This window comes from Diplotaxodon limnothrissa, linkage group LG12 (genome assembly GCF_057381915.1).
Source record: "Diplotaxodon limnothrissa isolate DT_005_m linkage group LG12, D_limnothrissa_male_GT1.1, whole genome shotgun sequence".
NCBI classification, from domain to species: Eukaryota; Metazoa; Chordata; class Actinopteri; order Cichliformes; family Cichlidae; genus Diplotaxodon; species Diplotaxodon limnothrissa.
In genome coordinates, this window is record NC_140607.1 from 10,711,920 (window position 1) to 10,724,031 (window position 12,112).

Genomic DNA, 12,112 nt, shown 5'->3' on the forward strand with positions numbered 1-12,112 from the left:
TTATCACAATGGCAAAATATATAAAAATGGTAAATGGCCTGTATATGTATAGCGCTTTACTAGTCCCTAAGGACCCCAAAGCGCTTTACACAACCAGTCATCTACCCATTCACACACACATTCACACACTGGTGATGGCAAGCTACATTGTAGCCAGAGCCACCCTGGGGCGCACTGACAGAGGCGAGGCTGCCGGACACTGGCGCCTCCGGGCCCTCTGACCACCACCAGTAGGCAACGGGTGTCTTGCCCAAGGACACAACGACAGAGACTGTCCAAGCCAGGGCTCGAACCGGCAACCTTCCGATTACAAGGCGAACTCCCAACTCTTGAGCCATAATCGCCCATATATTTTAATTCCACACATATAAAATAAGAAGAAGGCTATAATTGATGAGTTTTGCAGTTATACGAGTCATGTGCTGTCAAGGACATATATATTTTATACCAGGAAACCACAGTTTAGGAGGCAGTATGTAAAGTGAGCTGTCGTTAATGAGTAAAAAACAATGCAGCTTATAACTTGCATAGGGTGAAATTAACCCACTGTCATAGCTTGTTCAATAGCTTCTCACTGCTGTTAATCAATCGGTAGCTGCATATGTTTCATGAGCAAAAAGAGTAAAGGGGAAACCATAAAATACACTGATTTTCCTGGAGAAGAGGCTAAAAACCATCCTCAAGATCGGATTCGAACAATCTTGATATATGTGATATAGATATTAGTGAGGAAAAAGCACAGCGCCAAAGAACACTTCGTATTCTGCCTTGGTAATATAATCTGGATGTGATGACATCACACGTAGTTTGTCTTTTGCTTTCAGGAAAAAGAAGCCAGCTGTATAGAGGGATTTACTCCAGACATCTTCGCTGCAGCTCATTGTGTGGATCGATGAGAGGAGAGTCATATCATTTCTGTATTCTTCTGAACTATGCAACACCTTGTTCATCAGTTTTTTATGGACAGGACACACTAAACCACTATAAGTGATCTGCAGGTAGACACTGTACAAGCCATCTCTGGGCACCACAAGATCCCCATTGGAGTAGCTGAAGCCGCCGTGACAGTAAGCATTTCCGATGTCATGTGCCCATTGAAGGTACTGCCCATTCGTGTTATTCCCTACAGGAGCTAAAGAAGAAAAAAATAAATAAAAACTAAGGTTACTCATGTTTCTACTTGTCTATAATTTATAGCTAGCTTCAAACTTAAGTAAAAGTGAATGACTTCTTGCAGAGTCATGTGTAAATAATTTAGGCACAGAACCTTTTTTTTTATGATAAGCTCCATACAAAGTGTGGTTAATGAAAAAAAAACTTAAGCATAAGATAAAGACACACACACACATCATTTTTAACTTTACCTGTTAGCATGGCAGCTGGATTAACCAAGTTTTGATGTCTTGAAGTTTCTAGTTTGTTGACTACAACACAGATTGAAAAAAGAGATTGTTTGAAATGTGGTGATGGCGTTTCTGTTTTAACTTCATGCTAACACAGTATTAACATTTACCTGACAGGTCGGGTGGCGTGGTTGGCTGTAAGGAAACAGACAAAGTCTTAGCATACTTTATTAGAATGACCAAAAATATGATGTAACTCAATGCCAATGAATCTACCCTACACTATTTTCACCAAAGTGTGATAGCAGAACACTGTTTATGTATATTAGAAACAATAACCACAGGAACACTCAAACTATAGGTGCCTGGTAAATGAGCTATGTTAGAACATTTAGGGAATATTCAATCAATTTCAACAGTTTCGCTTCCTGGTTAAATAATGGTTTGGGACTAAAAGATAGAGAGACACTCTCCAAATCTGAGGGTTTGTTTTTAATATACATTATACAACTGTTTTACTGCAGGAAGCAGGTTTCAAAAACAGCATTGACATGAATGTCTTTAAATGTTTTTGGACGCTTCACTGACTCTGTGGTTCAGAGTTACTGAAATATTATGACCTCGTTTGTTTGAGGACCACACAGTTTTTAGTATTGTGCCAAAAAGCGATCATCTGACAAAAAGTGATTTCCGATGTTTCTGTGTTCTATTTCAGCAATTATTTTTCTAAATAATAAATAATATCTTTACTTACCAAGCACTTTATTGGTAAAAAGACAGCAGTGAAAACAATCCAGGAAGGCTTTATGTAAAAAATGACCAAGTATCATTATCAGCATCTTTATGATGCTGCATTATTGTACCTGTAAACAATCTAGTCCTTTTCAGTCACATAAAATATTCTTTTAGAACTGTGATGTTATATTTGTTTCAAGTTCTGTTCGCCTCTTGGCCAGATCTCTCTTAAAATTACTTTTTTGTTCATTTTAAATAAATAAAAGATATGCAAAATCCTCTTTGCCAAAAACTGATTGTGGCTTCCACTTTGTGATAAGAATGTTCTTTCTGGCTGAAAAGGACTTGATATAATTCACGAGAAATGCGTTTGACATGTTTTTGACAGAGTATATGTGTCTGTGAAGGTCCAGACGTTTTTCTTTCCAAGCTCTTTAGACAGAGTATATACCAATAGGTCACTTATAACAGTTTAAATACCCACAATCAGTTTTTTTTATAGCAAATACCGGAAATCACTTTGTGGCATAACACCGGTCACTGTGGTCATAAAATGAACTCGCCGGCCATAATTTCCTGAATCACAGATCCCTTATTTTGGAGTTCATCCCTCTAAGGCTACGTTCACACTGCAGGTCTTAAAGCTCAATTCCGATTTTTTTATCAAATCAGATTTTTTTTGTCTGCTTGTTCACACTACAAATAAAATGTGACAGCAAACGCGCTCTAGTGTGAACCCTCAAAGCGCCACGCATGCGCAAAAGAAGTCGTCACACACAACGCGCTCTGTTTAGACCCAGTAGTGTTTGACTGATGGCCTTGATATAAAGATTTGTTTCTGACTTTACGTTTCCCAATTTTGCTTTAAGTTATAAAGTTATTTTGTTATTTTCATATGGCCTAATAATTATCCTTGTTGCCGTTTTAGAGAGGAGCGGCGCTTCAAAGGATAGTTGCAGATTTCTGTCAGAATCTGCAGATTATACAGTACAAATAAAATGTTCACGTTTCTCCAACGTTGTCTTCCCAACAGTTTCACTGGATGGCCAGGAAGCGTTCACCATGTTTTCTCGGGCGCTTCTCCGACGCTGATAATTGGTGTCCGTCTTGTGTCAGTGACGTAAAAAGCTGGTTTAATGCGACATAACCATTCAAACAGCAGTCGCTTTCTAAAACATCAGATGTGTGTCGGATTCAGTACCACATACGAAAGCGACCCAGGTCGGATTTGAAAATATCGGATTTGTGCTGTTCACACTGTCATACCATGATCGGATATGGGTCGCATAGTCAAAAAAGTCGGATTTGATGCGCTTTCGCCTGCAGTTTGAACGTAGCCTAAAAAGCGGTTAGTGCAGTGTCCTGTGGGACCTTTTCCTAGGCAACGAAACTAACACAGATGATAGGTTGGGTTCTTCCTCGGTGTCTTTTACAGAGGCCGTTTTTAAGGTTTCAGCATTTTTAAGCAAGTACGTTTCTGCAGTGATGCCAACTCCTCAGTAAGGAAAATCGCTATTGGCTGTCCTAGAAGTCGCTAAATGACGCCATCGCCTAATTTTGCATAATTGGTCATGCTAATCCAATTGTAACCTATGTTGTTGGAGAGAGAAATAACATCGTGGAAGAGACATAAAGTGAGTAAAAACGTCCTAAATGCATTTAGAGTTTATTTAGAACTACAAATTAAATTTCTTTTAGCAATTATTGTTTTTTTTTTTGTTTTTTTTAAATGTCACAATTCCAACCCTACTCCTTTACCCGGGCTTGGACCGGTGAAAGTGACCCGAAATAGGCACTCTGGTGGAGTTACTTTGTGTGTGTGTTTATAAGTAGCTTTAAACCTTGTGATCCACAAAACAGCATAAGAGTAAAAGAAGAACTGACTGCGTTACAGCACCCGCTGCTTGTTGAGAGTAAAAGCGATACGCGCTTTCACGTCTTTTTTTTTTTAGCGAACTTCCCAATAGTCGCTAAGGGGTCTGAAAACTCGCTAAATATAGCGACAAAGTCGCTAAGTTGGCAACACTGCGTTTCTGTAACTAAGCACTCCAAACTACAGCTGCGCGGTAACAACATTTGGGCACGTGCGCTCTGTTTTGCTGGCCGTGTGCGTGTGTGTCGAGCTACCGCGCGTGCTTGGATTCAGTGTGCCCACGACTCACAAGTGCGAATAATTTCGTGGAAAGTACGCCGCCAACGCGCTTTGGCTAATGCTGTAGCCAAGTTTATCAAAACATTGCATGAGGGAATAAACTTTGACCCGGCTGGCTTGGAAACATAAAGAGTAGAACATATCTTGAACGCATCAGCCGAGGATTTAAAGGCGTATGAGTTAGCTGCGTTTATAATAGATTACATTGTTTAATATGCGCTAAACTATTCTCCTCTCTTTTTGATTTTTTTAAAGCAGTGTTAAAATAATATTTCAGCAGCAGCAGCTCTAAACGGAAAATCTTAAGAGTGTGTCGGGTATATGTTACCTGGCTGCCCGGCGGTGCATGCCTTTGACTTCGGAGTAAAATCGTGATTAGTAAAGGCAGAACTCCTGCAAGCACCAGAACCAGCACCAAGGCTAAAAGCTTAGCCATTCGCCTGTTTCGTGTCTCGTTCGGCGACAGTAACTGAAGAGAGGTGTTCGGGCTTTGAAGTACTGCCTCCTCCCCTACTTCAAAACCCCATTTGTCTTCCTCCATGCCTCTGCTTTGCTATTCCCGGATTAGCCGCTGGCTCCCATACTCCATCTCCATTTATTAGCGTGGTGTCGCCCACGTTGTTGCAAGTCTCGCTTTAAATGAGTTTCACCGGGTATCGAGTATCAAGCACGAACTTCCTCTTTTTTGGGGCTGGCTTTTCTCTAACACCGTGAAATACGTTGGCTAGTTTGGTTTTTAGTGGAACCAAAGCACGAATGCTAGGAGAGGGATTGATTATAATATAAAACCACGACCATAAAAACTCACCTCCTGTTGAACACGCTGTGAATGACAGTCCCATTAATGACCATTGGCTAGACTTTGTTTTTCAGCTGCTTGTGAGGACACTGACAGTGTTTTCGAATGAACGTCAGCACTCTGCTAGCTGTTATCTGCCCCTTTGTCCAGATGTAATTTGCAGACTAGCTGTAATCACGTCCGTGTAGTCTAGACATAATAAATAAATAATTAGTGGTATGCTGTAGTAGGTTTACACATTTTCCAAAGAACTAGAGGATGGTGTAGCTTGTGAGCGGAAAAACAACATCTAGTATAAAACACATAGTTATGAATGCATTGAATCAGTTTCTGCAAAAAAAGAAAAGAAAAAAACCTTTACAGTAAAACAAGCTGAACGATAACTACAGATAAATGGACTGATTCTTATATAGCACTTTTCTACTCTCCCGGAGTACTCAAAGCGCTGTATACAACATGCCACATTCTCCCAAACTCACAAGCACTGACACTAAACTGAGTGCTTTTCTAACAACATCCACACTCCGATGGATGCATCAGAGAGCAACTTGGGGTTAGTATCTTGCCCAAAGATACTTGGCATGCAGACTGGAGGAGCCAGGGATCGAACCACCAACCTTCCGATCAGTAGGTCACATCTGATAAGGTTGAGTTAACCTCTGCTGGGGGTTTAAAGGCAGTCGCCTGCTGGGTTATACAACCAAAAGGAAACGGGAGCTGCTTTGCAAGCGACATTAATTTTTTCCCACTTATGCAGGGCTGGTTCATGGGGGCAGCTGCCTCAGCAGAGAAGCCTAGACCCTCTTCTCCTTGGCCATCTCCTCCAGCTTGTGCAGGGGAACACCAAGGCATGCCCAGGCCAGCTGAGAGATATAATCTTTCCAGCATGTCCTGAGTCTGCCTTAGGACCTGCTCCTATTGGGACATGCTAGTAACACCTTGCCCAGGAGGCATCCTTGTCAGATGCCCGAAACACCTCAACTCTCTCCTTTTGATGTGGAGGAGTTAAGGCTCTACCCTGAGCCCTTTATGAATGGCTGAGCTCTGTACCCTATCTATAAGGGAGACACCAGCCACTCCTGGGAGAAAGATAATTTCTTGTATTTTGCTTGTATCTGCGATCTCGTTCTTTCGGTCACTACCGAAAGCTTGTGACCATAGTTGAGGGTAGGGACCACGGCCTAAGACTTGGTGCTGATTCCCATTCCTGCAACATCATCTGTGAAAAGCGGAGATGAGATTCTAAGAGCACCCAAGTGACACACAGTCTATTACACTGCACCTCCTATCGTTCTCATTTATTTGCAGTTTGTAGTCATACTGGCATTTAATCTGTCCTCCATTATTCATGTGCCCTATGTCATGTGACATTATTCAATGTCACATGACATTACGACAAATTTCTCATAATGTTATATAAAATAAATGCTGCTGCAGCATTAGTTGCTTACATAGACAAAAAATTCAGAGTGCTATGAAAACAGAAGCTGATAATATATCAATCAATGAAGTGTTGTAGATTACTGATCTGAGTAAGTTGGCAATGTTAAGCAATTTTAAGTAGCCTGCAGTTGAAAAAGACTTTGAAAAAGAATTTAAGAGAGTATGTCAACTGGTTAGCAGCAGTCAGCCTGCAGTAATTAGGGCATTAGTTACCTAGAAACAATCTGTGAGTAAATCAAGTTCCTCTTCACTCATCTTTGTAATTGTGACTTCCTTTGATTGTTTCGGTGAACAGTAAATGTTTTGCATTCTTCGAAAGGAATGATTCCTTGCAATCACCTTCAACTTAACAAACAGGATTTTGCATCATCAGAGCCAATATGAAATCTCAGCTGTCCAGTAGAACTTGGAATATTTTCTTGGAATTTCCCACGTACTTTGGTTTATGCAATGTAGCAGTTTAAATAACTGAAATTAACTGAACAGAAACTGACTTTTTTTTAATCAAGGGAAAGGAATAATGTTACATTTTTCAGAATGTCACCGGATACCTTTTGATAACAATTCCCTTTTATCATATATAAACTTTTGTGTGTTGCGTACAGGATGTAAACTGAATGTTTTAATTTTTTTAATTTGCACAGTGGAAAATAAAAGGCTTAAAAAACCCTGCTTGCAGTGTAAATTTTAAACAGCTAACATGTGAGTATATTTCTGTACTTTTTAAATGAATTGAGACAAGTCTTTTTTATGTCTCAGGAGGGAATTGTTAAAATGTGATAAAGAGATGTGCAACAGACATAAACAACAGTTAAACCCGTTTTTATTTGAGAGTTGGGCTCTGACTGTGAGGTATTATTTACACTGCTCTTTTTTTAAATTCTTTGTTATGAGTTGTGGGTGCATTTGAGTTCTGTAGCTGCGTGTATGGCAAAGTCAACTGAGAATAAGAAATCAAAATACAAAAAGCCGCAGGTCGACCGCCACATCACGCTCTGGGAAGTGAAAGGTTGGGAGCTTGTTGAGTGACAGTGTCCACACGGTATTCTACCTGTACAATAATAGTGCTACTATTCACATTCATCTGTACAATAATAATATTTACAGAGATCACATTAGGGAAAGAGCCAGTACCTGAGGAGTTGGTTTCATAATTAGCTTTACTCATTCACCATGGTAAAAAGAAGCACACCCACCCAATGGTAGCTATATTCACACAGAAAACGTGGGGTCCTGTCTGGGATCAGGTGGAAATTGCATCAATATTACAGCAACTCACTGCTTGAGATGATGCAATTTGATTGTAGGTGAGAACAGGATGTGTGTGGGTTTTTTTAAACATCTGCAGGTTGGTTTCACTACACAACAGTATCAACAAGACAATACTGTTTATGTTTTTAAACTCTCTATCATCTGAGTCACAGTACTCACCCTATCTAAGAATGAGAAGCACTTATTGAAATGGTTTGTTCAACTTTTGCTGAGGAAGGCAGCAAAGAGCAGATTAGATTATAAGATTATGGCCTTTTACACAATCCGAGTATGTGTCACTGTCTCACCATACTGCCAGAAGAAAGCAGTCTGTAAATACCAGTTGCAGTTTCTTTAAACAAAACACTCCTCTTAGATGTTTTAGGTGAGCTGGCACACTTTAACAAAAGTGAGAAAGCTATGAACAAAAGATGAGGTCACTAAGACGCGTGTGCTAACAGACTTTGTTTCCTTCTACAACTCTCTCTCCCTCTCTCTCCAAAACACACCAACTATACATGAAAACATATCAGCCAGTTCAAAGTACCATTTGACAGCACATAAGATAAAACACCATGAATAAACACAGCATACATGTGCAGCATTTCTCCCAACCAATAAATAAGAACAGAATACAAATTCATTAAATAACAATCATCGTCTCAGATTGAAATCACCATACCAAGTGATTCAGTTATAACTTAAACAGTCACAAATTCATTTTAAAAATATCTGAAATGTTAAGCTCCTGGAAGTCCTCTGACTGGTTCCAGAACCATTGTTTCAGCCAACAGGTGCATACTTTCACCAGCCTCTCACCGGCCCTCATTAATCTCCCCAGCAGTGCCCTCTGCAGGCAAGACTTAAACTGGTTTCTTTGGACCCCGTTTCACTGATCACCCATTCCACCCGAAATCGCACGAAAAAGTGGAAACTCTTTACTTTGAACTCTCTATCAGGTTGCCAGGTGCTGTAAATGCTGCAGATGAGCAGTATAATGACAAACTGTCAAACATGAAGGAGCTTTGGATTTGGTGTTTTCCAGCAGCTTTATGTCATCTGTAAATCTAGGTGACTGCTTTGGAAATGGATGGAGAGCTAAGCTTTGTAGCAGTTTCCCTGCGTGGTGAGTGCCAGCTGGCCATTGGGCGCTACTTCATTAGCCTCATCCTCCAGCAGGCCTGACACGTCAGCGTTGGGGATGCTGTCGTGGTAGCTGCTGAAGCTGATGTTGTCCTCTTTCAGTTCAATGGTCCAGAAGGGGGCGTTGAGCTTGCGGTTCTGGTACTCCCTGTAGGTGTACACGCCTCCGACAAAGCCCAGCAGTAGCAGCACCACCAGGATGATGACAGCCAGAACGATGACGTTGAACTGAGTCCAGGTGACCTCTGTCAGGGCAGCTGTGGTGTTGTCAGTGGGGCTGCTTAGACTGGTCAGCAGAGCCTGGGTGGTGGAGGAGGTGCTTAGTGTGGTACTGGTGTTGCTGCTTGATGTGAAGGCTGGGATCCCTCTTGCTCTGGGAGACATCAAAGTAGTGCTGGTGGTTATTGTGGTGGAGGAGGATGTGGGGTGCTTTGCTGTAGCTTCTGGTGTGGGAATAATTCGGGGAGCTGAGGAGAAAAAGCATTTCAAGTATTTAATCATTTCAGATTTTATTTTTAAACATTTGAGACTACAGCAGACCTTTTCTTCCAAATTTTAACCCATTATTTTTATTCCTTCACTTAAGTAGCTTTGCATGGTTTGTAGTTCTATATAATGCTCGTTTGTAATCATCTTCAACCCAGCAGTGTGTTTTGGACTTACTCGGATGGGTGCAGTTAAGTTTGCGGTTGTCCCCTATGAAGCCGGGAGCACAAAGCTGGCACTGCGTCCCAGTAGTGCCGTTGATGCAGCGGAGGCAGTGGCCAGTGTCAGGGTGACAGAGCTGGGGCGGGCCCAGAGGGTCTGCATTTCCATTGCAGTCACATGGAACACAAATCCTAGCTGATTTGTAGAAACCAGCACTGCACTCAACACAGTGTGGTTTGCTGTACTGGGGAAGGCACTGGTCACATACTGGAGAGCCACTTTGATCTGTACAGGAACAGAGGAAGTTGCACATCAGCTGCTGATCACTGCTATTTATGACTTTCAAGTACACAAGCATGATCTGAGCTTTGTTTGAGATTTAAGTTTACTCATGTTAAATATGAGCATTTGCTAGATTACACTTACTGCAGGGACAAAAAGAATGTTAAACACATATAAAAAAAAAAACCCCCACATCAAAACACATTCTTTAGTCTCAACTTTGATCGCTATATCATTAACATACATCCATCTTATTTCTTCTGCTTTACCAGGAGTTTATCCCAGCTGCCACAGGGTGAGAAGCAGTTTGCACCCTGCCATCAGTCTGTCACATATATTACAAGCAGAGGTTCTAAAATCTAGCTGTAATGATGACTAGCAATATTATGTTGTGTTTTCTGAAGAACCCTCTGAACATGTATGATCTTGTGTTATATTATACAGCCCGAAATGAAACAGCTATTGTCGGGCCACTAGGTGGCTCAAGCTGACAGTATATGGATGTGAGAGAACCATGTTGTGTCATATCTCCAGAGGAGGGTGTGATTTTCCCTGTTTGTCCTGTGCAACTCAGTGAAAACACAGAGTGCTTATGCCTCAGCCAGGCCCACTATGAAGTACTCTGAAAAGGTTTTACATTTTTTTAGTGTTTTTTTTTTTTTTTAATTCTGGGTTAAAAAAAACAACAGTGATTTGTTTAAAGCTCAGTAATAGCTTGTATTCAACCAGAATTTACATGAACACTGTTCATCTGCAACAAGTGCATGTCAAATGTCAGCTTTCTCCTAGCCTTGAGCCACTGGTCACATGACATCTTCTGGCACGTCAAACAGAGACTGCAGTACTGAAGTGCACTCCCTTCAACAGCGTTGTGTCACCAAGACACCACCGTCATTGGCCTCATACAGGATGGTGATGAGTCTGCATACCGGCAGGAAGTTGAGGTACTCTGGTGCAGTCAGCACAACCTGGAGCTGAACGCTCTTAAGACTGTAGAGATGACAGTGGACTTCAGGAGACATCCCTCAACTCTGCTCCCCCTCACCATATCAGACAGCCCTGTGTCGACAGTGAAGATCTTCAAGTTCCTGGGTACCACCATCTCCCAGGACATGAAGTGGGAGACCAACATCAACTCCATCCTCAAAAAGACCCAGCAGAGGATGTACTTCCTGAGACAACTGGGGAAGTACAGTCTTCCATAGGAGCTGCTAATCCAGTTCTACACTGCAGTCACAGTCTGGTATGGTGCAGCCACTAAACAGGACAGGAGCAGACTGCAGCAGACTGTACGGGCAGCAGAAAGGATCATCGGCGTCCCCCTGCCCTCCATCCAGGACCTGTACCTCTCAAGAACCAGAAAATGGTCAGGGAAAATCATCACAGACCCCTCACACCCTGGACACATACTTTTTGACCTGCTGCCCTCTGGCAGACGGCACAGAAGCCTGCAGACCAGGACCATCTGACATAGGAGCAGTTTCTTTCCCCTTGCCATCTCCCTTCTAAACGGTTGACCTGTCGCACTGCTCCCACTGCCAGACTGCAACTGCACTTTATGTGCATTCTGTAGTATTCATTCCACCTCATTTAATTTCTGTCATCCTGTATACTATGTATATAAGTTTAGATTGGTTATTTATAGTTGGTTTACACAGCTTTGTGTATGTATGTGTATGCATGTATAATGTATATATCGACACGTATGTGTGTGTGTGTGTGTGTGTGTGTGTGTGTGATTTACATTGCTGTGCTTGAGAGTCACCATCTACCGGAACCAAATTCCTTGATTGTGTCTGCACATATACATGGCCAATAAACACGATTCTGATTCTGAAGTAAACATGGTGGCAGCCTTGATGATTAATCAAACCAAATGATCAACGCCTTATTTGAACAAGTAAATCAAGTCTGAATTGGATAAATTTCTTATCTGCCAAATGATTAGAATTCTTATTTTGTAATAAGTATTCAGTTTTAGATTTTAATTACAAGTAATATTATTTTAAGCTAAGTATGTGTTACACTGCCCAAAGGGCTCCAGTGTTTGGCTAACCAGCCTTTGCTTTTAAAGGGTTAATCTGTCTGCAGTAGGAGGATTTTTGCCATATGACTTAGAGGTGGGAATCATCCCCATGACACAAAATTATCACAATAATTCATTCAAAATGTGGTATTGTGATTTTGAACATTTAGTGATATGCTTAGTATTGCAATTTATTACCTTTTGTCAACTACAAATTGTCAAAGTCAAACCTTTCCAGTATCTTTTTTAATTAATAAAAGTTATCTCATGTCAGTTATCTTTTTGGCTGC

General features: G+C 41.3%; 2 protein-coding genes across 2 annotated transcripts in view; both read right to left on the reverse strand.

The window, feature by feature from the left end:
- Window positions 1-408: 408 nt before the first annotated feature.
- LOC146620886 (lymphotoxin-alpha-like) lies at window positions 409-4,771 on the reverse strand. Its single transcript, XM_085367930.1, has 4 exons — window positions 4,559-4,771; window positions 1,514-1,538; window positions 1,365-1,424; window positions 409-1,132 (listed from the first exon to the last, which is right to left on the reverse strand). Exons 1-4 carry the CDS (start codon window positions 4,769-4,771, stop codon window positions 723-725), a joined length of 708 nt encoding a protein of 235 aa, XP_085224056.1. The 3' UTR covers window positions 409-722.
- Window positions 4,772-8,336: 3,565 nt separating this feature from the next.
- LOC146620887 (multiple epidermal growth factor-like domains protein 9) overlaps window positions 8,337-12,112 on the reverse strand; it is a 40,479-nt gene continuing 36,703 nt past the window's right edge. The window contains exons 5-6 of the mRNA XM_085367119.1: window positions 9,530-9,799; window positions 8,337-9,333 (exon numbers count right to left, since the gene is read on the reverse strand). Of these exons, the coding sequence (XP_085223245.1) occupies window positions 8,822-9,333; window positions 9,530-9,799 (782 nt within the window). The 3' untranslated portion in view covers window positions 8,337-8,821. The remainder of the gene's footprint in view (window positions 9,334-9,529; window positions 9,800-12,112) is intronic.